This window comes from Rhinolophus ferrumequinum, chromosome 22 (genome assembly GCF_004115265.2).
Source record: "Rhinolophus ferrumequinum isolate MPI-CBG mRhiFer1 chromosome 22, mRhiFer1_v1.p, whole genome shotgun sequence".
NCBI classification, from domain to species: Eukaryota; Metazoa; Chordata; class Mammalia; order Chiroptera; family Rhinolophidae; genus Rhinolophus; species Rhinolophus ferrumequinum.
This window is the reverse complement of record NC_046305.1, coordinates 31,016,992-31,041,338: the sequence shown is the minus strand read 5'-3', so window position 1 is coordinate 31,041,338 and position 24,347 is coordinate 31,016,992. Positions and strand designations below refer to the sequence as shown.

The following is a 24,347-nucleotide window of genomic DNA, read 5'->3' as shown; positions in this document are numbered from 1 at the left end:
CCTTTTCTCCACATCTGCGCCAGCACTTGTTGTTTGTTCATTTGTTGATGATAGCCATTTTGACTGGGGTGAGGTGGTATCTCATTGTGGTTTTTATTTGCATTTCTCTGATGGTTAGTGAGGTTGAGCATTTCTTCATATGTCTGTTTGCCATCTGTATGTCCTTTTTAGAAAAATATCTCTTCAAGTCCTCTGCCCATTTTTTAATTGGATCGTTTGTTTTTTTGGAGTTGAGTTGAGTGAGTTTTTCATAGATTTGTGATATTAATCCCTTATCAGATATATCATTAGCAAATATCTTTTCCCATTCAGTAGGATCCCTTCTTGTTTTATTGATGGTTTCCTTTGCTGTGAAAAAACTTTTTAGTTTGATATAATCCCACATGTTTATTTTTTCTCTTACTTCTCTCAAGCGAGGGTATATATCAGTAAAACTCTTACTCCGGGTAATGTCTGTGAAGTTTCTTCCTATATTTTCTTCTAGGAATTTTATGGTTTCAGATCTTACACTTAAGTCTTTAAGCCATTTTGAATTTATTTTTGTATATGGTGTAAGGAGGTGGTCCAGCTTCATTTTTTTGCATGTGTCTGTCCAGGTTTCCCAGCACCATTTATTGAATAGACTGTCATTACTCCATCGTACATTCTTGCTTCCATTGTCGTAGATTAAATGGCCATATAGGCGTGGATTTATTTCTGGACTCTCTATTCTGTTCCATTGATCTATGTGTCTGTTTTTATGCCAGTACCATGCTGTTTTGATTACTGTAGGCTTGTAGTATAATTTGAAGTCAGGTATTGTTATACCTCCCACTTTGTTCTTATTTCTCAAGGTTGCCTTTGCTATTCGGGGTCTTTTATGGTCCCATATAAATTTTAGGATTATATGTTCTATTTCTGTGAAAAACGACGTTGGCAGTTTGATAGGAATTGCATTGAATATGTATATAGCCTTAGGCAGTATGGACATTTTAACTATATTAATTCTTCCTATCCATGAACATGATATGTGTTTCCATCTATTTATATCTTCCTTCATTCCTTTCTTTAGTGTCTTATAATTTTCTGAGTACAGATCTTTTACTTCTTTAGTTAAATTTATTCCCAGGTATTTTATAGTCTTTGGAGCGATTGTAAATGGGATTGTTTTTTAAATTCTCCTTCTGATGTTTTATTATTGGTATATACAAATGCCACTGATTTCTGAATATTAATTTTGTATCCTGCTACTTTACTAAATTCATCTATCAGCTCCAACAGCTTCTTGGTGGAGCCTTTAGGGTTCTCTATATATAAAATCATATCATCTGCATACAATGATAACTTTACTTCCTCCTTACCAATCTGGATGCCTTTTATTTCTTTTTCTTGTCTGATTGCTGTGGCAAGAACTTCCAGCACTATGTTGAATAGAAGCGGAGATAGTGGGCAACCTTGCCTTGTTCCTGATCTTAGGGGGAATGGTTTTAGCTTTTCCCCATTGAGAATGATGTTAGCTGTGGGTTTGTCATATATGGCCTTTATTATGTTGAGATATGATCCCTCTATTCCCACTTTCTTAAGGGTTTTTATCATAAATGGCTGTTGGATTTTATCAAATGCTTTTTCTGCATCTATTGATATGATCATGTGATTTTTATTTTTCATTTTGTTTATGTGGTGTATCACATTAAATGATTTGCGGATGTTGAACCACCCTTGCATACCAGGGATGAATCCCACTTGATCATGGTGAATGATCTTTTTAATGTATTGCTGAATTCTATTCGCTAATATTTTGTTGAGGATTTTTGCATCCATGTTCATTAGAGATATCGGCCTGTAGTTTTCTTTTTTTGTGGTGTCTGTCTGATTTTGGGGTCAGGGTGATAGTGGCTTCGTAAAAAGTGTTTGGGAGTCTTCCTTCCTTCTGGATTTTTTGGAAGAGCTTGAGGAGAATAGGTGATAATTCTTTTTTGAACGTTTTGTAAAATTCACCTGTAAAGCCATCTGGACCAGGGCTTTTGTTTGTTGGGAGACTGTTGATTACTGATTCAATTTCCGTGGTGGTAATCAGTCTATTCAGGTTTTCTGTTTCTTCTTGAGTTAGCCTTGGAAGGTTGTACGCCTCTAGAAAATTGTCCATTTCTTCCAAATTGTCAAATTTGTTGGCATATAGTTGCTCATAGTAACTTCTTAAAACTTTTTGTATTTCTGCAGTGTCCGTTGTCACTTCTTCTCTTTCATTTCTGATTTTATTAATTTGGGTCCTCTCTCTCTTTTTTTTAATGATTCTGGCTAAAGGTTTGTCGATTTTGTTTATCTTCTCTAAGAACCAACTCTTGGATTCATTGATCTTTTGTATTGTTTTTCTGGTTTCTATTTCATTAAATTCTGCTCTGATCTTTATTATCTCCTTCCTTGTGCTCCCTTTGGGCTTATTTTGCTGTTCTTTTTCCAAATCCCTTAAATGTGAAGATAAACTGTTGATTAGTGCTGTTTCTTGTTTCTTTAGGTAGGCCTGCAAAGCTATGAATTTCCCTCTTAGGACTGCTTTCGCGGCATCCCATAGATTTTGGGTCGTCGTGTTTTCATTTTTGTTTGTCTCGAGATATCTTTTGACTTCTTCCTTGATCTCCTGCTTGACCCATTCATTATTTAGTAATAAGTTATTCAGCCTCCATGAATTGGTGTGTCTTCCAGTTTTTTTCCTGTAATTCATTTCTAATTTCATAGCATTGTGATCAGAGAAGACAATTGGTATGATTTCAATTTTCTTAAATTTATCAAGACTTGTTTTGTGGCCTAACATATGGTCTATCTTGGAAAATGTTCCATGTGCGCTTGAGAAAAACGTGTATTTTGCAGCATTGGGGTGAAATGTTCTGAAAATATCGATTAAATCCAAGTGGTCCAATGTATCATTTAAGGCTGTTGTTTCCATATTGATTTTCTGTCTGGAAGACCTGTCCCTTGTTGTCAGGGGTATGTTGAAGTCCCCTACTATAATAGTGTTACTGTTGATCTCTGTCTTTATGTCAGTCAGTACCTGTTTTATATATTTAGGTGCTTCTATGTTGGGTGCATAGATGTTTATTAGGGTTATGTTCTTGTCAGATCGATCCCTTTATTATTATATAGTGCCCATCTTTATCTTTTAGTATGTTCTTCATTTTAAAGTCTATTTTGTCAGATATTAGTAATGCAACTCCAGCTTTTTTCTCGTTTCCATTTGCATGATATATCTTACTCCAACCCTTCACTTTCAGCCTGTGTGTGTCTTTTGTTCTGAGGTGAGTCTCTTGTATACAGCATATACAACGGTCTTGCTTTCTTATCCAGTCAGCCACCCTATGTCTCTTGATTGGAGCATTTAGTCCATTTACATTTAAAGTGATTATTGATAGGTACATAGTTATTGCCATTTTTAAATTTGTAGTTAGGTTGTTTTGATCTTTCTTCTATTTACAGAAGTCCTTTTAGTATTTCTTGCAATGCTGGCTTGGTTGTAATAAATTCCTTTAGCTTATTTTTTTCTGGAAAGCTCTTTATCTCTCCATCAACTTTAAATGATAGCCTTGCTGGATAAAGCAATCTAGGTTGTAGGCCTTTGTTTTCCATCACTTTGAGTATCTCCTGCCACTCCCTCCTGGCCTTCAATGTTTCTGTAGAAAAATCATTTGATAGTCTTATGGGGGTTCCCTTGTATGTAACCCTCTGTCTTTCTCTTGCTGCTTTTAGGATTCTCTCTTTGTCTTTAAGCTTTGCCATTTTAACTATAATGTGTCTTGGTGTGGACCTGTTTGGGTTAATCCTGGTTGGAACTCTCCGCACTTCCTGGACTTGTATGTTGGTTTCCTTCATCAGGTTGGGAAAGTTTTCAGACATTATTACTTCAAATATGTTCTCAATCCCTTGCTTACTCTCTTCACCTTCTGGTATTCCTATGATGCGCATGTTGTTGCACTTGAGGTTATCCCAGAGGTCTCTTAGGCCATCCTCATTGTTTTTTATTCTTTTTTCTTTCTTTTGTTCCGTTTGGGTGATCTCTGCTACCTTGTCTTCTAAGTCGCTGATTCGATCCTCTGCTTCATCTAGCCTGCTGGTAATTCCTTCAAGTGAGTTCTTAATTTCGGTAATTGTGTTCTTTAGTTCTAACTGGTTGTTCGTTATGATTTCTACATCCTTCTTTATGTTTTCTCTAAGCTCGTTCGTTATGATTTCTACATCCTTCTTTATGTCTTCTCTAAGCTCCTTAAACATTCTTATCACCAGTGTTCTGAACTCTGTCTCTGAGAGGTTGGTTACGTCTGCTTCATTTGGTTCCAGATGTGGAGGCTTCTTCTGTTCTTTTATTTCGGACGTGTATCTTTGTTTCCCCATTCTGGCTGACTGTGTTTATTTTGATATATTAGGTAGATCCCCTAGAGTTTTTAGTTCTTGCTAGATTATCTTATGTAGTATGTGTCCTTTATATTTGACTCGCACCACGTCGTCCTCCTCTGCGTGTGCTCCAAAGGTGACTCTTGTGTTGTGTACTCTTCTCCGTTCAAGAAGATCTTTAATTGCTTTTTGCTTGTAAGTATGTGGGGTTAACTCCTGGGCTGACCCGTTATGAGACTTGGCTCTGCCCCCTGCAGGGCGCTCTGCTGCGTGAGGGTTGACCACCCTAATGTGGTTTGGCCTCTATGGGCTCCAGTGCCTGCAGAGAGTCCCCTCTGGGTGTGTGACCTGCAGGTCAAACCCGGCAGCACTCCGGTTTGGTCTGGAGTTGGCCCCTGGATATGCTGAGTCCCGTGCCTCTCAAGCTGGGCCCCAGCAGTGCAGCCTCAGAACAAAGCAAATCACCAAGCACAACAGCAAGGACACAGCAAAAAAAAAGAAAAAAATCAAGTACATTCACATGCAAAAAACAGCCGATAACCCCCGCTCGACACAGGCAAAGATATCAGAGATATAAAGACAAAGCAAAACAAAACAAAGCAAAGCAAAACAGAAAGCAGCGACCGTCTCAGCCTGAGCCCACCAAGCAATGTCCAGGTTGTCCTCTGCTGTACCAAAGAGCCCCCTGCTTATTGCGCAGGCAGAGCCGGTCACCTTGTGCCCAGAGAGACTTTGGGACTGCAGACTTAAATGCGTGGGCCTGAGGGGTCTGGATGATAGTTTTTACAAAGTCAGTGCAGTTTCTGCCCTTGCCTGCACATATGCACACTGAGAGTGGCACCACCAGTTCCGTGTCCAGTACTCTTGAGTCTTAAGGCACCTCTTCAGTGTGTGTGTGTATGAGTGCGGGCGGGAGATTTCTGATCTGCTGAAAGCCCAGAGCTGCGCCTGCCTCACTGCTGATCTCCGGGTGTGTCTCTGCAGCTGCACCCGCCCCACCCTAGGCAAGAAGGGTGGGGGCTGGGGATGGAGGGGTCTTCACTCTCCCAGCCCAGCCGCGCGTCGCCCTCTTCCCGCAGGCCAGAAAAGGTGGTGGCTGGGGGTGGAGGAGTCTCTTCTCTCCTATCACAGCCAAAATCACACACATTTCCCAGTCTCCCTGGGTCAGGGCTGCCCGTCAGGATTCCCAGAGCCTGAGAAATACGGCTCCTCTGTAATCTGACGCCACTCCTCAGTTCAGGGGCCGGTTTAAGTCTCTGGAAGGGCCGAGTAGGATTGGAAGAACGGGGCGGGGGAGGGGCCCAGGTATGGAGTCTGTGCTCCTTGTCCAGCGTAGGGCACACTGGCCGCCTTCCCGGCGGGAGAAATCAGCCGTGGGACGCAGGGAAAGAGCCCGCCCCCCGGTCTCTGCGCTCTCTGCTCCGCCCTGGGATCCCGTGCGTGCCTGGCACAGCGGTTTTTGGTTTTCGCTTCTGCCAGCTGAGGCTCCATTGCGGGCTGGGCTCTCCCGCCACTGCCGGCCAGGCGTTTTCACTCCGCTCCTCTTTTTCCTTCCCCTGTTCGCCCAATTAGCGCACCTTCAAGTACTCCTTAGCTTCAAGTAATCCACGAATCTCCCCGCTATTCTGTGTGATGAGCGAAAAGTTGTTTGATGGGGTATAGGTCTCGTTTGCAACAAGATCCGGAGGAGAACTCAGAAAGTGCGCCCTGCTGCCGCCATTCCTATGACGTCACTCCTGACTATTTTTAATACATAAATATTTTAGCTGAAATATTTGTTTTTCTGAAGGGAAATTAGGTCCCTGCCTTGGCATTCTACATGGCAAAGGTGTAAGGAGTCTTTCTATCATTCTAAAAAGTATTGATACAGGTTTGCATTTCTCTTTTTCAAATTATAGAAGAATTCAGCTTTCTCTATGACTCTTAAGTCTATAACTGAATTGATATCTCCAATTTCCTCAGCTGTATGAAAAATGATGTAAAATAGTAAGCAGAAAATAAAATTTTTCATTTGACATAACTTCAGTCATGTCATAATTGTGGACTTCCTATAATAAATAATTTGAAGCATTTGGACAATGCGCACGCATTTCAGGAATAAAGAACTAAACGCTAACATTCTCTTAAAAATTATTGGTTTTATTTTGAGGGGGTTGCCTACAGCTTACTTTTTCTATTACCAAAAATATCATTCGACTTTCCTACTCAAGCACTGGAAAAAAAACACTAGTATTTAACTGACAAACAAAAATATTTAGATGAATATACTAGCAATAAAAATAGACATGTCTGGATGTGTATCATATATTTTTTTCAAAAGAATAACTCCCATAATTTCAGGTTTATGCTCTTAATAATATCTTGATTAACATCCATTCGGTGGAGAAAGTTCAAAGGAAAGAAGAGAAAAGCCATCAAAAGGTTTTAAGCGTCAGATTATGGTAAGATGCAGAGACAAAATGAATTCAGCAAACGGTAGCAAAGACCACGTAAATATTACTAAACGAAATTTAACGAAATCGATTCTACAGGTCTAAGAAATGCAATTCACGAGGTTGGGAAAAGATGCAAATTTGCCAGGCTTCCCACGACTTAGAAACCATCAGGGCAGCAATCCAGAAACGCCCTTTCTTGGAGTTCCAGCAGAACGTAAGAAGCCACCCTAAACCCAGGGCGTCTTCATTCTGTTTTTCTTTGCCACAACCTGCCCGGTTGCTGCCTTCGCTTCCCACACTCCGCCAGCGTGCTGTCAAGTAAGGGGCAGCATCTGGGGGTCGCTGCTGGCTACTCTGAAGTTCCGCCCGAAGGGGTGGCGCTGGCTCTGAGCCTCACCTGCCGTGCCACCTGCTCCTCCTCGTCGTCATCCATCTCCTGGCCTCACACATGCATACACACACATTCACACTCACTCACACTGTCACACACAATAAGACTCACACACACTACATATACATTCACACACATTCACACCACACACGCACACGCACAACGGCGCGTGTCCCCACTGTCACAGAGGAGGTACTGTCCGGTCTGAGAAACACCCTAGGTGCAGCCCCACGATACTCTCGCCCAAACCCGAGACAGGTGGAAGCTCCTGTTGCTCTTACATGCACGGTGACAGCGGCCGGGGGTCCACCCTGCCTGTCAGGTCAACGCGTGCCTGGAGTCCCGACCACGTTAACCGGACCCCGCCCGCCCCCTGCGTCAGCGCCCACCGCGTTGGGAGAACACCAGCTGGTGATTCAGCGCCTTTCAGTCGCCGCAGTTACCACGGCAACGCGCACACGCGCCTGGGACAGGAGGGCTCAGTCCCTGCTTCTCTCCAGGTGCTGGAATCCCAGCTCCCTGCCGGCTCTCTGAAGACAGGCACCCGGCCAGGGCGGCTCCAGGAAGCCGGGAGCGCACTACTGGGTCTAAGACCCTCCGCGAATGTGTCCCCAAAGGGAAGCCCCCCATATGCATAAGTCCCGCTCCTCCTGCGAGAGCCTCTTATGGCCCTATTGTTTTGATAACTTGCTGTTCTCTGAGGAAGGAAACCGCAGCTGGGAGGGGCCCAGGTTAACCAGGTGCCTACTGTATTTAGACTAAGTGTGGGTCTCTGGAAAGGTGAACCACAGAATACCATGCGGAACACTTCCTTGCATTTATACTGTTTTCTTACAATAAAGACGCTAAAACATCTAGGTATGCCAACACAGGGCGTTTCTCAAGCACTCCTGGCACATTGCCTTCGCTGTGAAAGAAAGGTGCAGAACTTAGCACTCAGTCAGTCACCAAACATGATGAACAAGCCTCTACCAGCTAGCTATGGGTGGGTCTTGAAAGAATTACACCATCCCGCCAAACCTCAGTTCCCTAAAGATAAAATGGGAATAATAATAGTACTCACATAGAATACATCTAAAGAATAAAAACCTGTCCAGGACTCAAAGAGTGAAAATCAGTTTGGACTAAAAGGAAAAAGGAAACCTCGCCAATTGATCAGGCTGGGCGGTCAGCCACAGATAAAACCAGCACAATTAGCAGGAAATATAATTTCTCCCAAAATCCTGCAGCAGCTGTAAAATGACTTAACATGCCTGTCTTTGAATGAATACTGCTTTCTTACCACAGACGCACCCTGGGCTTTGCTATTCCCACTCATAACTGATTTCCCACTGCTGAACTCTCCTTGCCTCATGACAGCACCCGGTCCCTAGTTAATCCCTGCTTCTCCCAGTCCGCCTCTGAAACTAATCAACAGGAACCAACCTCCATTACAAGACCCTCCTTAGAATCCTTCAACGGAAGCCCAAACCTCACCAGACACTTCCCTCTTTTTTCTTCTCAGGTGTCATTCCGTAGTACCCTCAGAGGACCTCATTGCATCGATAAATCTGATGTAGTCCACAACAGGCTTGTTCCCAGTGCTGTGTATGTATATACGTATGTATATGTATACGTAAGTGTGTGTGTGTAAAATTTGGCCCAGAATGTTAAACATTTTTAGCTCAGAGCCATTACAATACCTACTCTGATGTATATAATGAATGTATTATCTAATTTGATACTGTATTGTTGCCTTACAGCTGCCAAACCATTTGTTCCCCCTCACTCTTCCCAGATTTCACAAGGGAGTGCCTCAGCAAACTGAGGCCGAATGAAGAGGTATCGGTAAAGCTTCCTTGAGGGGATGTTTCAGCAAACTGAGACCGGATGGAATCATATCGGTCCCTCCTCTTCGGGGGATCCCCTGGGATTGTGCGTGTGTGCGTGCGTGCGTGCGTGTGAAGGCAAAGTACAAGATGGAGCACAATGGGAACATTCGGGAAGACAGCCAGCAGGAACGTAACTCACAGGTCTTTAGATTAACAACCTTTACCTCCTCAATTGTTAATAAAAGCTGTGTGTTGCGATTAGGGGCTCAGTCCTTGAGGCTTGAGTCCCTTGGCCCCGCTTGCACTATACTCTTGGCTACTGTCTTTCTTAACCCTGCGCTGCCCTTCTTGCTTCACACAGCTATTGTCCTGCAGGACAGATACTATGAAAATGTTGGGGCTTCTTTGGAACACAAATGGCCACGTTCTTCAGCATTCAGTGAGCATTTGTTGAGCTCCAGCTACATGTCAGATGCTGTAATTAATACTAAGGATAAAATTATGTAGCCTTAGTACAGTTTTTCCAATTTTGTCGCCTCTTGTTTGTATATGGTTGGTTGGGACATTTGTCTTACAAAACTTCACAGTAAGAGACAAGGAACTTCCTATTTTGAAGGTGGGAGAAACTGAGGTCTAGTAAGGTTCAAGTACATTCCCCATTAGGGCAAAGATGGTGCTTGGCCTATTGAAATAAAAGATTCTGAGCTGGAATTCCACCAAGGGAGGTAAGGTACGCAAAGCCACTAATACTGGAAAAACTTGCGATTCAAAGTAAAAAACTCAAATTAATGGGTTCTTAATTCTTGCATTGTTTGTGAACTATTGCCCATGAAAGCAGACAAAAAATATTTTAATTATTCCTATTCACATCTCATAATTTGCTTCTTAGTTTTTGTCACTACAGTGAGTCCCCCGCTTTTCCGCAGTTTCAGTTACCCGAGGTCAACTAAGGTCCAAAAATATTAAATAGAAAATTCCAGAAATAAACAATTCGTCAGTTTCAAATTGTGCACCATTCTGAGTAGCATGATGAAAAAATCTCACCTTCCGACTTCATCCCACCTGGGGTGTGATTCATCCCTTGTCTAGTGTCTTCACACTGTAGCAGCTCCCCCATCCCACGCCCCATCCCCTTAATCACATAACAGCCATTTGGTTACTGTCTTGGTATTAGAGTGCTTGTGTTAAGTAACCCTTATTTTATTTAATAATGGCCCTGAAGTGCAAGTAGTGATGCTGGCAATTCAGATATGCCAGAGGAGCTGTAAAGTGCTTCCTTTAAGTGAAAAGGTGAGTACAGTACAATAAGTTATTTTGAAAGAGACCCCATTCACTTAACTTTTATTACAGTATAGTTATAATTGTTCTATTTTATTGTTTTTAATCTCCTTCTGTGCCTAATTTACAAATTAAACTTGATTACAGTTATGTATATATATAGGGGAAAAACAGTATATATACGGTTTGGTACTATGGGTGGTTTCAGGCATCCACTGGGGGTCTTGGAATGTATCCCTTGTGGATAAGGGAGGACAATTGTGTAAGTAAATGGGAAAGTATTTCACATGGATGCTCTGCATCATATAAAGGAAATGATATCCCTTCAGTTTTAAAACACTTTGATAATTCTTTATTTAATCTAATACACACTACTACATATTTTATTTTTTGTATTAAGCCTTTCACTCATCCAGATATTCTTTTACAATGTGATGAGGTGGGATTCTTTTAACTTATTCTTCCAAATGAGTAACTTACGCCAAAAACATCCTTTCTCACAAAAATGAACTATTGCCTCCATAATGTATGCTAAAAAATTAGCATTCTCATTTTATTTTTAATGATTAAAATTATGATTAACATATAAAACTTCTTTCCATTGTCACTACAAAGGGAATATTATGCATAAGTTTAGCTTGTCTTTTTTTCAGTTGTTTTAGTTCATTTTGATACACAGCTGGAAATAAGGTCCTGCTCCTTCTCATTCTAATTATTCTCACTGGCTTTCCTTTTTATATACTGAGGAAATCAACATATTCTTGGTAATTCTTGGCAAGGTGAGAAAGCTATTTTCTTCCATATAAAGGTGAAGTAGCAGTGGAGCTACAAACAGGAAGGAGGTTAAAACTTCAATCCTATCATGGGCACAAAAACATACTAAAACTATAAACAAGTAAAATTCTTTAAAGTACCTTTCTCTTATAGGAAGACAGTGTTTCCTTAAAGCACATTTAAAAGTGCTCCTTACCTCTTGTAAAATAATTCAGTTTTAGAGTAGTAAAACTAAAAGGCTATTTCTCTTCACATTCATTTACTCAGGAAAAAAAAGTCCAATGCCACTATAAAACTGACTTTAATCATTATCAAGCCTAATTTTGCCTCTATTGGTGATATAACTGTCAACATAAATTTTTAAAGTTAAGGAATTTTAAATCATGAGTTCATTTACAGCTTACAATTGTACTGTTAGTTGACAAAAATAAAGCTTGACATAAGATACTTGTCATCTTCTTAAATGGAGATGATCATGGCTTTTTCATTTAAGATTACCTGAATTTGTGAAATATATCTAAAGATCCAGTCCCAAAGACTCAGTAACCTCTAACTTTTTGTTCTGAAGACCTATTAAAAATATTAATTTTGGTTACTGATTTTAAAAATAAATCAAATATAAAAGCTAACCCAGAGACAATGCAATCCAGACGGCAGTTTTGAGCAGTATTAAAAGCTGACAGCCTTTGTGCCCTTTCATTAAGAGCCTCATATTCTGAACATAGATATGCTTTAGTTTAAATAAACATTAATATTTAGATCTTAAATTTAAAGACACAGTCCGCAAAATAAAATCACAGTATTTTGTTCTTCTCTTACAATGATTCAGTATATTAATTGCTCCATATGAAACCTAACTTTCCAGACAGGTAAAAATTATATTTGCAAATATCCAGAACAAAATTACTCAAAACATTTAAAACTCATATTTTAAAAAAATTTCACAGTATTATGTCTAAGTTGCAAAGAAGACCCCAGTGATCACTAGGAAATCTACCGCAGTCCAGTTTTTCCAACCCAAGGAGATCCAAACTTTGGGGAATAATGTGGCTGCCTTCTGCTGCTGCTCTGAAAAATATTCTATCAAAACGATGCTTACAGACAGCAGGTATTCCAAGATTAGAATTCATTTGTGTATCCCATGTATATTGGCAATGCTTAGGTTTGCCCAAAAACTCCCAGACATCCAAAATGTTGTTGGGTAAACCACCACACTTGGTAACCTGAAAAAAAAAAAAGCAAACTCTTGTAAAATTCAGTCTTTCCCCCCTAAATTAAAAAGTGTGTTTACTATTACGCCTAAGTGCAACATTTCAAATCAGAATGCAACAAGTTATTTATTAATGCACAAATGTAAAATTAGATGTTATAACTAGATATAAAACATTTTGCTGCATGACTAATAAGTAGGTAATATAAAAATATCAAGATAGGCAGAGAGGTCAGGAATTTGCCCCTTCTCTTCTGCCATAGATTCCTAACTTTGGATGTCAGACAAAAGTCAGGCTAAAAATTAATGCTCTGTTATTGCTATACGTAATTTTAAAAAAATGAACACAAGTGAAAAGGTAACACTATTTCCCTACTTCTCTACTTAGAAGTTTGCCATTCATATGACCCAATAATGTCAACTGTCTTATACATTTGAAATTTAATAACAATATTAATTCTTCTTTCTCTCATTCACATGCCAGGATTTTTAACTATAACGTAAAATATACCATTTTAACAATACAGTTCTACGGCATTAAGTACATCTACGTAATTGTGTAACCATCTCCACCATCCATCTCCAGAACCTTTTCATTTTGCCAAACTGAAACTCTACCCATTAACTCCCCATTCCATTCCATCCTCCCCCCAACTCCTGGCACTCACTATTCTATTAGGTTGGTGCAAAAGTAATTGTGGTTTATGGGGCAGCTGGTTGGCTCAGTTGGTTACAGCATGGTGCTAGTAACACCAAGGTTGCCGGTTCAATCCCCGCATGGGCCACTGTGAGCCAGTTCGATCCCCACATGGGCCTCCTTAAAAAAAGAAAAAAAGTAATTGCGGTTTAAAAGGTTAAAAATAATTGCAAAAACCGCAATTACTTTTGCACCAACCTAATACTTTCTGTCTCTGTGAATTTACTACTTTAGGAAACTCATATAAGAGGAAACATAAAATATTTGTCCTTATGTGACTGGTTTTTTTCACTTAGTACGTCTTCACAGTTCATCCATATGATCGCAGCACGTGTATTTCCTTCATTTTTAAGGTAAAATAATATTCCATTGTATGTGTATACATTTTCTTTATCCATTCATCTGTCAAGGGACACTTAGGTGGCTTCCATATTTTATTGTGAATAATGCTATGAATCCAGGTGTGTAAATATCTCTTCAAGACCCTGCTTTTGTTTTGGATATTTACCCAGAAGTAGAGTTGCTGGATCACTTGTTTTACAGCAACTGTTTAATTTTTAGAGGAATCCTCATATCATTTTCCACAGCAGCAGGACCATTTGATGTTCCCACCAGCAATGCACAAGGGTTCCAATTTCTCCCAATCCTTGCCAACACTTGTTATTTGTTTTTTTGATAAGTCATGCTAAAGGATGTGAAGTGGTATATCATAATGGTTTTGATGTCCACTTCTCTTAAGGACTAGTGACACTGAGCTTCTTTTCATGTACTGATTAGCCATTTGTGTATCTTCGTTAGACAAATGTCTATTTAAGTCTTGCCCATTTTTTAAATCAGGTTGTCTTTCAATGGTTGGTTTTTTATTGCCGTTCTTCATATATTCTGAATATTGATTGCCTGTCAGATATATGCTTTGCAAAGATTTTCTCCCATTCTATGAGCTGCCTTTCACTCCATTCATAGTATCCGTTGATGCACAAAAGATTTAATTTTTATGAACTCCACCTTATTTATTGTTTCTTTTACTGTCTATGCTTTTGCTGTCATGTCCAAGAAATCATTGCCAAATCCAATGTCATGAAACTTTTCCCATTTCCTCTAAGAGTTTTATAGTTTCTGCTCTTGCCTTTGTCTTTGATCCATTTTGAATAAACTTTTTTTTGTATAGTGTGTAAAGTAAGGATCCAACTTCATTTTTTTGCACATAGATATCCAGTTCCCCAAGAGTATTTGTTAAAAGCAGTATTTTTTTTAAAAGCCAGTCAACAAGATACCAAGAAACAGCTGCCATAAAGTCACTGATTTGCAAACAGTCCACTAGAAATTTTGATTTTTAAAAACAATCTGTACAAGGACGCAAAGTTACTGAGAAGCAGAGCACCACTTCCTTTATTTGGGATACTGCCTTCACTTCAGCAGTAAGTCCTGACATGCTTTCATTTCCCATTTCACTTCTTCCTTCAGTCCTGGAGCTTTTGGCAGTGAAAATGAACAGGATCTCCATTTCAATTCACTTTTAGTCAGCCGAGTGGGAGGAAAGGCAAAGCACGCTGACCATCTAATATGTTCTAAATCTATAAAGACCTGAAAAGTACCAACAAGTCTGAATTGAACTAAGAAAAAAGAGACTTTGTTTTAGACCTAGTCATGGTGGGACCAGGAAAAGTGGGTAAAAATGTTTGAAAAAAGAAAACGTCAGGAGAGTTAGGGACAACTATGACAGTTAAATCTTTCTGTTCTTTTCACCTGACAACTAGATACCGCAAGTAAACTTGACCTTTTCTGAACTCTTCTAATCTTCTCTATACGCCTCTTGTTAATCCACATATAGTGTTTTGTGTTGTCTGTTTTACATGCAATATTTGTTTTCCCCCAATAACCTAAAAGCCCTCCTGCCTCTGTTGCCCAGTTAGGCATAGAGCACAGCTAAATAAATATTTGCTTATTTGCATCTGCAAGGTCACTTATACATTTTACCAGCTTTGGTCAAAAGGAAACTAAATTAGTTTCCACAGCAGTAATCTGCCCATAAACATTGAACTGATGTTGTCACTCACTTCTTGATCCCTTAAATTTGTATCTCCTGCAAATACAACCGAAGCTGACTCTGGAGCCTCTTGCATTTTCTTTAAAACCATTTTTAACTGATTCATTCGTTCCTTAGTATGCCCTCTGGTGCTCTCCAAATGTGAAGTCATAAGGCAAAGTTCATTTCCCAACACACTCGCCTGCAACAGGATAAATAATTACAAACATTAAAATTATCTACTAGCCACTAATGCTGAACTCTGATAACAGAAACAGCAGATTATTCAACTGATTGGTATGTATTAACTAAAGCGAAACTATTTGATCAGCACTATGCTTCTCCTTCTAGGTCAAAGTCTAAGGTGCTAACCCTGCTCCCAAACAAGACTGCTTAGAAAATACCCATTAATATTTTAAGACCTACCTCAAATATCACCTCCACTGTGAGCCCTTCCTCAATTTTCCTAGGCTCCCTCTTCAACATTTCTATAGCATGCTGGAAAGATACTTTTTAAAGTCCCTTAGACTGAATTACAGAACAATTATTTCTGTCCTACAAAGCCATGAGTCTTTTGACAGCAAAGATGATTCTTTTATTCACTGCCATATTTATGAAGAGCCTGACACATAGGTAGTCAAAAAAAGTCAGTTAAATAAATGAATGAGAACCATTTACCATTTGCAATTAAGATACCAACAGTGTAGGCTCTGTCATTATTTAAACCAATTGCCTGTAGAATCAAGTCAAGTCCAAACTTTGTTTTTTTTAAGGAAGGCGCAGCTCACAGTGGCCCATCCAGAGATTGAACCGGCAACTGTGGTGTTATCAGCACCATGCTCTAACCAACTGAGCTAACCGGCCACCCCCCAAGTCCAAACTCTTTCAAATTAGGCATTCATGATCTTCTATAATCTAGATCGGACCTTCTTTACCAACCTATTATTATGCTAGCCCTTCTGTTCCCTCTATATCCAACTGAACAGAATGCTCATTTATACCCATATATGCCTTGTCTCATATATATATAAACCTCGCCATCTGCAATTTACAAAAGTTTGCTCATGGTGGTTCTGCCACCTGAACAGTTCTTAACGCCTACATTTACATATTTTTCAGGGCCCAATTCAAATACAACTTCCTTCATAAAACTTTCACTAAACAATCTAATCTCATCACAAGAAAAAAAAATTGTGTCTATGTATGGTGACATGTTAACTGGACTTATTGTGATGATCATTTCACAACATATACAAATATTGAATCATTATGTTGTACACCTGAAACTAACATTAATGTTATATTGATTATACCTCAATTGAAAAAAAAATCTAGCTAAAAGTCATCTCTTCTTTCTCTAAACTTCCATGGCACATCATTATACCTCCCCGTGGTATTTATGCCTTTCCTTTATTTTAGTTACTATATACACAATTTCTCCCTTGCTACTCTATAAACTCTGTGAGAGCAACACCTATTTGACTCATTTTTGTAAGCCTCAGAGTACAACACAGTACCATGTACAATGCATTTAGTAGGGAAAAAAAAAACTACTTTAGGAAGCAAATGTGAAATGTTAACAAATTCTTAAATATTCTTAGGAAAACAGCTAATGGATCAAGGATTTTATTTTCACAAATTTGTCTATATTTGAAATTTATGTAAGAACTGAATTTACAAAGTTCTTTAAGACGTAAAAAAAATCTGTAAGTGAGGAGCAAATTTTCTCCTAAAAGCAATGTGTTTTTTAAACAAAAGACAATCCTATAGAACTATATATATATAAAAAAAAAGAGCAGTTGATTTTTTTAAAATTACTTACATGAACACACAAAAGGTTTCTCATCATTTTCGTATTTGGGAAAAGAATAATCTCTTGGCTTTTAAATTTCACTCTCGATTTCTTCAACATTATAGCTGTGAAATATCCTTCTTCATGACCTTTAAATGTTTGTAGAAAAGAATTTGGGTTGAGAGGTCAAGAGTATTTGCAAATTACCACAGGTTTCCTTACTGAAGATTTTATAACAAACAGGTACCAATATTTAAACGGATCTAAATCTCAAAAGTAAATTATTATTTCAAAATAGTTGAAGATGGCCAACCAAGTCCCTATGTTCACCTGCCCCCTCCCAAAATATAACTGGAAGTACTAAAGAAATACAAAAATAGAAATGAATTCAAATAAGTGCCAAAATACTTAATGGTGGCAATATCGAATAACAAAATTTGAGAAATTTCTGAAAGAGTAGGTGAGACTTAAACTGAGGCAAATTAACACTCTGGAAGCACCAGAAAAATTACAGTAAATGAATACAAAAATTAGAAAGGTATAAAGTTGCAAAAAGAAAAGAGAATAGAAGTAGAGGGGCAGTGAATGAAAGCTTCCAACAGTTTTTCAGAAAACAAAGTAGATGGAGAAGTGGTAACTGGTTTATCAGAACAGGGAAAAATCAGAAAAAGAAAAAAGGAAGACAAGGAAAGAAGGAAAAACGAGAAGAAAGAAGGAGAAAAGAATGAAAGGAGAAGGGCAGGGCAGGGCAGGGAGGAAGGCAGGCAGGCTAGAAAGGTGGCAGGTTGGCAGGCTGGCAGAAGGGAAGGACAAGGAGAAGGAGAAGGGAGAGGGAGGGAGGAAAGGATAGAGTAGAATTTTCCAGAATTGAAGGTCACAAATCTTCAGACGGAAAGTTTCTACCAAGTGTTCAGCACAATTTTTAAAAAGATCCAGAGATACTAGGATTAAAAAGAAGACCACCTCAAAGCTTAATGGGTAGGTGAAGGACAGGAATTGGTGTGGGTTCCAACTTACGATCATCAATAACGGAAACCAAAAACCAATGTAATAATATTGTCAAAATTCTGAGGGAAAATTACTTTCTACATAGAAATCTACGTCCAGCCAAACTTTCAACCAATTGTGAGGATAGAAGACAGGCACTTCCAAATATGCTAGGATTCAGAAACTCCACTCCATGCACTATTTCTTAGAAAGTGATTAGAGGATGTGCTCCAATAAAATGAGGAAATAAACCAGGAAGGAGGAAATCATAGAATTCAGAAAACAAGAAATCCAAAACAGAAAAGAGGCAAAAAGAATCCCCAAGAGTATGTAGACAACTGATCCTAGAAAAGAGAGTGGGAAACACCGACATAGAGATTGAGAGAACCCTCTCCTTTAGCAATTTCGGATTAAAGAGTAAATCAAAATAAATCACAAACTATGTAAAAGTGAAAGTCAAGAAAACCATGAGATTTAGTCAAAAATCATAAAATGTAGCCAAAGTGGTACATTAAATATACTTAGTAAAAACAAAATAGATGGAAAATAAAAAAACTAAATTATTCAGGGCAAAAAGCTAGAAAAAGAAAAAGAAATTAATAAAGACTTTTTGAAAAAGCATAACCACAATGTAATTATCACACTTAAAAGTTTTAACGATTTAATTTCACCAAAAAGCTACTCAGTGCCTCACATTTTGACTATTTATATTTTCCTGAAAAATTCATCCATTTCCACCACTTTTCCATATATGTTAACATGAAGCTGTATAAAATATTCTCCTATAGTCCTTTCAGTATCCTGTATCGGGCTTGTTTTCTTCAATTTGTTTTATTTGTGCTTTTTCATGTCTATGCTCCAATAGGCTAACTCTGATTTATCTCTTTCATTGATTTGTTTTTCAAAGAAAAAGAAAAGTTAAATAACAGGAAAGTTGTTACCTGTAATAATCTCATAACTACTTGCTCTCTTCTTTAAGTAGCTATAATATGGGGGAATAACTTCCTGTAGAAATATCACATCTGGGCTGTACCTAATTAAAAACATCAATTTATGATAAACACCAGCTTTACCATTTCATTTGCAGCTACGTAGATTAAGAAAATACCACAACATAAAAGACACACAAAACTATCCTCTAAAACACCTAATATTCAACATTTATACTGATCTTTGACAACTATAAAATGAGAAAGATCTGTGCAAATTAACGTGTAATACTGTAAAGATTAATTTTTAAAACAAAACATACACATGACAACACTTTAAAGTTAAAAGGATTAGACAATAGGAACCAGTAATATTGAGAGCATACAATGGTCCTACATGCTAATTGGTGCTTTAAGTGTGATCATCTCTTTCAATCCTCTTGGAACAGTTATCCATGACAAAGAAAACCGAACTCCAGAAATTGTAACTGGCTCACAGACGATTACACAGGACAGAGCCAGTGTGTGGCAGACAAAGATCTTTTTGGTGATTTAATTTTCACAATAATTATACACAAAGTTAATAAGTAAAACAGTACTAGAAGGCTTCTAACAAAAATCAGTGTTCCTCCTTTCCCTCGCCCCACCCCACCCCAATCCTGCGCTCAGGTGCAATCACTCTTAATTCTCTCAGATGTTTCTTCTGAAAGCTGGACTTTAAACTCAGGTACCAAACCTTTAATTGTTACCCTCTTTGTACATAGGTAAGACATTACCATGCTACCTCTAAACAGAAGTAATAATACTCACAAGGCTAAATAAGAACACACTGCTTGAGCCCTCTCTCGCAGATTGTTTAGATCCAATCCATCAATATTCCAGGTAATTAAAGAGAACATGCTGCCATCTTCTTGCTGAGGATTTTCAGATGTGCTGGGTTTAGAACTAATGGAATCAGTTGTTTCCTCATTGGTTAGATCAACACTAGCAAGATCAGAATGAAACACAACTTGGAAAATAATCTATAAACTGCTTAATTTTGAAAGTTTTAGTATTTGTAGCCCTCATTTTACAATTAAATAAATTTTAAAAGAACCCTAAAGAATCTGCCAATAGAAGAGCAAAAGTCCTGACTAAGGAAAAATAGATTCTTACTGTTATCCAAATGTTTGCTTACTTACACAGTTAGACAACTCAATATCCTTCAATGACATGGCACTAAAATTATTTTATAAACTAGGAACCCAAATCAGACTAAGCATGTAAGATTTCCAAATTTATTTGGCTTCATTTAAATCATATGGGAAATAAGATCTCATCATGGCAGATCAATAACAGCTACAAGTTCTTTGTTATTCTCCTCACTGAGAGGTGAAATCTAACAACCCTCCCCTTGAATGTGGGCCTTAGTGACTTGCTTGACCAATAGAATACAGTGAAAAGGATATTCTGGGTCATCTTGGTCATAAGAAGCCTTGCAGCTTTCACTCCAGCCTTTTGGGACACTCTCTCCAGGAACCCTGAGCCACCATGTAAGAAATCTGACTCCTCTGACACTACCATGCCGGAGAGGCCACAAGTATGTGCTCTAGTCCACGGTCCTACCTGACCCCAACTTCCACTATCTCTACCAGTGCTGTAACTGCAGAACCAGCCAAAACTGGCCACATCCTGTTTCTTACAAGATACTGGGTTGATTTTCAGAGACAACAGAACAAAACTGCAAGTCATGCAGCAGAAGCGTTCAGAGGAGAAAATACTGAAAATTACACCTAGGACCAAAGTTTCTCCCCCACCACCACCCACAGAACCAAAGGACCTGGACATGACTGGAATGTGAACGTCACCAGAACCCTTTCAGAAGTGATGGACCATTTTCCAGGAAAATCTGGTACTGAAACCCCTTAAATTTCACCCCAAACCCTGGATCAGGGAGAGATATTTTGAGTCTTGTCTCCTATCTGCCTGCCAGTCGACTTTGCAATAAAGCTTTTTTTCTTTTCTCAAAAGCTAGTGCCATAGTATTGGCTTCTATGAACATTGGGCAGTGAGCCCAGTGCAAGGCCCAGACATTTGAAGGGAGGGACAAAACATTATTAAAATGACCGCTGAGTATTTATAAACTACATAAATTTAAGAAATAGGTTTTTGGATTCATAATTTTTATAAATTTAATGCCAATATTTTAACTTCCTTTTAAAAAAAATTTGAGGTAGAATTAATATGTAACTGTATTAGTTTCAGGGGCACAACACAATGAATTGATATTTGCATTCACTGCAAAATGATCACCACCGTAAGTATAGTTAACTTATTAGTTTAACTTATTTTGAAATAGTTTGACTTTCAGAATTGCAAAAAACAGTACAAAGAATTCTATTCACCATTGACCCAGATAAATATTAACATTTTATTAGGTTGGTGCAAAAGTAACTGCAGTTTAAAAGGTTAAAAAATTGCAAAAACCACAATTACTTTTGCACCAACCTAATACTTAACATTTACTTGCTTTATTCTTTTTATTCTGAAATATTTGCAAACACTTTTGTATGTATTTCCTAAAATCAAGAACATGTTTACATATACTCGTATATCCTGTACAATTATTGCGTCAGAAAATCACTATTGATACAATATTATAATTTAAAGACTTATTCAAATTTTGCCAATTGTGCCTCTAATGTCCTAATCTAGGATCACATGCTGCATTGAGATGGCATGACTTTCAATCTCCTTTAATTCAAAATAGTTCTCCAGTCTTTGTCTCTCATGACCTTGACATTTTTAAAGAATACAGGCCATTTCTTTTGCAGAATTTCCTGCAGTTCGGGTTTGTCTGATGTTTTCTTATGACTGAATCCAGATTATGCATAGTTTTGGGAGGAATGACACATGTGATAGTGTGTCTTCCTTAGTGCATCATAACAGGAGGTACCTGATAGGGATTTATCCCTAATACTGGTCATTTAACTTTGATCTCTTGGTTAAGGCATTGTCTACCAGATTTCTCAACTGCACAGTCATTATTTTCCCCATTATAATAAGTACTTTGTGTATAGATACTTTGAGATTATGTAAATATCTTGTTTCTCATCAACTTTCACCTATGAGTTTTAGTATCCATTGGTGATTCGTCTGAAATAATTATTACTATGTTGGTTCCCAAATAGTGACTTTTCTCCCTAATTCCATCATACTTTCTACATTTAGTAGTTGGAATTCTACTGTAAGGAAAAGTGCTCCCTTCTCTCCTGGACATATGTATTTATATCGGTATGGATTCTTACTCTATAGACAAAGCCTTGCTCTCAATGGCACTTGGTCTGAGTTCCAAGAGACAACAGACCACAACTTTGCTTGTTTTTGCCAATTTACGATTCTAGGGTGGAGGATTCCTAATGGTTGTCCACACCACCATTACTCAGCTTGATTCACAAATTTTTCTGAGGGACTACTTCAGGGAATCTACCTCCTTTGTTCCGATTTCTTTATTGGTTACAATTTGGGTGCTAACAGACACTAACTCCGGCTAGTTTGGGCAAAATCAAGGAATTTATAGGGAAACAAACATGTCACCAAGCCAGATCCAAGAGTGCAGCTATGCCTAAGGAAGTATAATGAAGGCTTTCTCTCACTCTTGCTCAACGTTCCTCAGCTTCATTCTCTTCTTAGCTTCCCCAAGAACAAAAAAGGATGGGTTGAATCCCCACAGGTACTAAGTTACAATGTTAATGTTATAGTTCCAGCTCTATAGGAAGATTCAGACTTCACTCTCTTGGTCCTCACCTCTAAATCCCACTGAGACAATCTAGCTGGTCAGCTTGGCCTAAGTGAATACCTACTAATCTAACTGGCTCTATTACAACATGAGAGCCTGAAATATATCACTGTGGGTGAGTGGACAATTCCCCACTAAGAGGCCAGGCATACAGAAAAAGGAGCCCAACGAAATGATAACATCATATCCATAACCCAGTGCAGCTGAAAAGGCCAAAGGGACAAGAGTCTCCACTATGAACAGATAACCGTACAGGCTGCCCATATAGTGAGAGAACTTTACACATTCAATACATACTTACTGAAAGATTATTACATGCCAAATACTGTATTAGACTTTGGCAAATCAACAATGTATGAAACAGATACTGTCTTCACCAAATGTATAGTCTAGTGGGAAATATAAAATATTAAACAGCAATTATAACATGAATTGTTACTATGACAGGGGTCATGCAGGATGCTACAGGATTACCTAAGACAGGAACCTTACCCAGAATCGGAAGATCAAGGAAAGCTTCTCAGAGATAAATCATGTCTAAGCTGGGCCTTTAAGATAAGTATTACTTAGCAAGGAAGAAAGAAGAAAAGGTTCTAGGTAGAGATAATGAACATCTTTACAAAGGTTGAAACCAAGAGAAAATGGCCTACTGGAGAAGGGGAAAGTTTGATATGTCTGGAACTTTTTGTGGGGTACGAAAGAGAGGGGAACAGAAGACGAACCTGGAAAGACAGGCAGTGGTCAAACCGTGGAGGGACTTGTGAGGCATCTGGACTTTAAAAGGCAGTGGTCCAGGAATTGGGGAGGGAGCTGAAATAACAGGGGCGCGTGTGCATTTTATAGAAAATTATTATTATGGCTAGCCAGCAAAGAGCAAATAAACAATACAGGACACAAGGAAACTCCCAAGTTACCATTCTTCAATGGAGGCTTTTGCCTCACTCGTTTCTAACCCCTCACTTACATATTTCCTATAATTTGAGTCAAGAATTACACTTCAGATTGTTCCTCCCCGGACTCCAAATTACCTTGGAGATGACCTGGTGGGCCTCGGGGGAGAAGCGTCACCCTGCCGCTGGGGCGCATCTCCACCGGAGGCGCCAAAACAAACCCAGTAGCCTTGGGTTATGGTTACTCTGCTCAGCACCGCCTACCCGACCCCGGGGGTCCAGGAAGCCCTGCGCCCCACACAAACCCGCCCGTCCGACCCCGCCCGTCCCACTCACCAGGACCCGGGCTCGGACTCCGGGCGCCGTTTTAAGGTGCCCTCCTCCTCCGGCCGCTCGAAGTAGGCGTTCAGCGCCCTCTGAAAAAGAGACAAGGGAATGGGCCTTGTGCGCGCGCAGTTCGAGGAAAACGCAAAGGAGATACAAAGAACGTACTTGCATCTCCCAGTTGTTCTCATCCAGGTAGCGCCACGCCACAGAGGCGTCGCAGCTCGCGACCGAAGCGAACTCCTCACGCACTAGGTGCCGCTTCTTCCCCATGGGTTCACCATCGTGGCAACCCGCCTCCGGCCCGACCTCCGGACTCTTCTCCGCCATCGCTCCGCGCAGGCTCCCGCCGCCTCGCTGCTCCCGCCGCCTCGCTGCTCCCGCCGCCTCGCTGCTCCCGCCGCCTCGCTGCTCCCGCCGCCTCGCTGCTCCCGCCGCCTCGCTGCTCCCGCCGCCTCGCTGCTCCCGCCGCCTCGCTGCTCCCGCCGCCTCGCTGCTCCCGCCGCCTCGCTGCTCCCGCCGCCTCGCTGCTCCCGCCGCCTCGCTGCTCCCGCCGCCTCGCTGCTCCCGCCGCCTCGCTGCTCCCGCCGCCTCGCTGCTCCCGCCGCCTCGCTGCTCCCGCCGCCTCGCTGCTCCCGCCGCCTCGCTGCTCCCGCCGCCTCG

General features: G+C 39.7%; 1 protein-coding gene across 2 annotated transcripts; it reads right to left on the bottom strand.

Annotated features, from left to right (window-relative positions):
• Positions 1 to 10,204: 10,204 nt before the first annotated feature.
• On the bottom strand, positions 10,205 to 24,125 carry TDP2 (tyrosyl-DNA phosphodiesterase 2). Of its 2 annotated transcripts, XM_033092712.1 has the most exons (8): positions 23,853 to 23,907; positions 23,697 to 23,776; positions 23,193 to 23,280; positions 19,503 to 19,676; positions 18,705 to 18,796; positions 16,807 to 16,925; positions 15,016 to 15,186; positions 10,205 to 12,274 (listed from the first exon to the last, which is right to left on the bottom strand). In XM_033092712.1, exons 3-8 carry the CDS (start codon positions 23,237 to 23,239, stop codon positions 11,993 to 11,995), a joined length of 885 nt encoding a protein of 294 aa, XP_032948603.1. In that variant the 5' UTR covers positions 23,240 to 23,280; positions 23,697 to 23,776; positions 23,853 to 23,907; the 3' UTR covers positions 10,205 to 11,992. The 2 variants fall into 2 exon arrangements, with proteins under 2 accessions (XP_032948603.1, XP_032948602.1); XM_033092711.1 differs by lacking the exon at positions 23,193 to 23,280 and having other exon boundaries at positions 10,211 to 12,274; positions 23,853 to 24,125.
• Positions 24,126 to 24,347: the final 222 nt, after the last annotated feature.

Bases quoted from the DNA above. Each gene is read 5' to 3' on its own strand.
- TDP2 (XM_033092711.1), bottom strand. From the start codon at position 24,014: ATGGCGGAGAAGAGTCCGGAGGTCGGGCCGGAGGCGGGTTGCCACGAT. The intron at 15,187-16,806 runs GTAAGTAATTTT...ATCCTGTTGCAG, and splicing joins GAAACCTTTTGTGTGTTCAT to GCGAGTGTGTTGGGAAATGA. The intron at 12,275-15,015 runs GTGAGTGACAAC...TTTTTTTTTCAG, and splicing joins CAAATTTAAGGGATCAAGAA to GTTACCAAGTGTGGTGGTTT.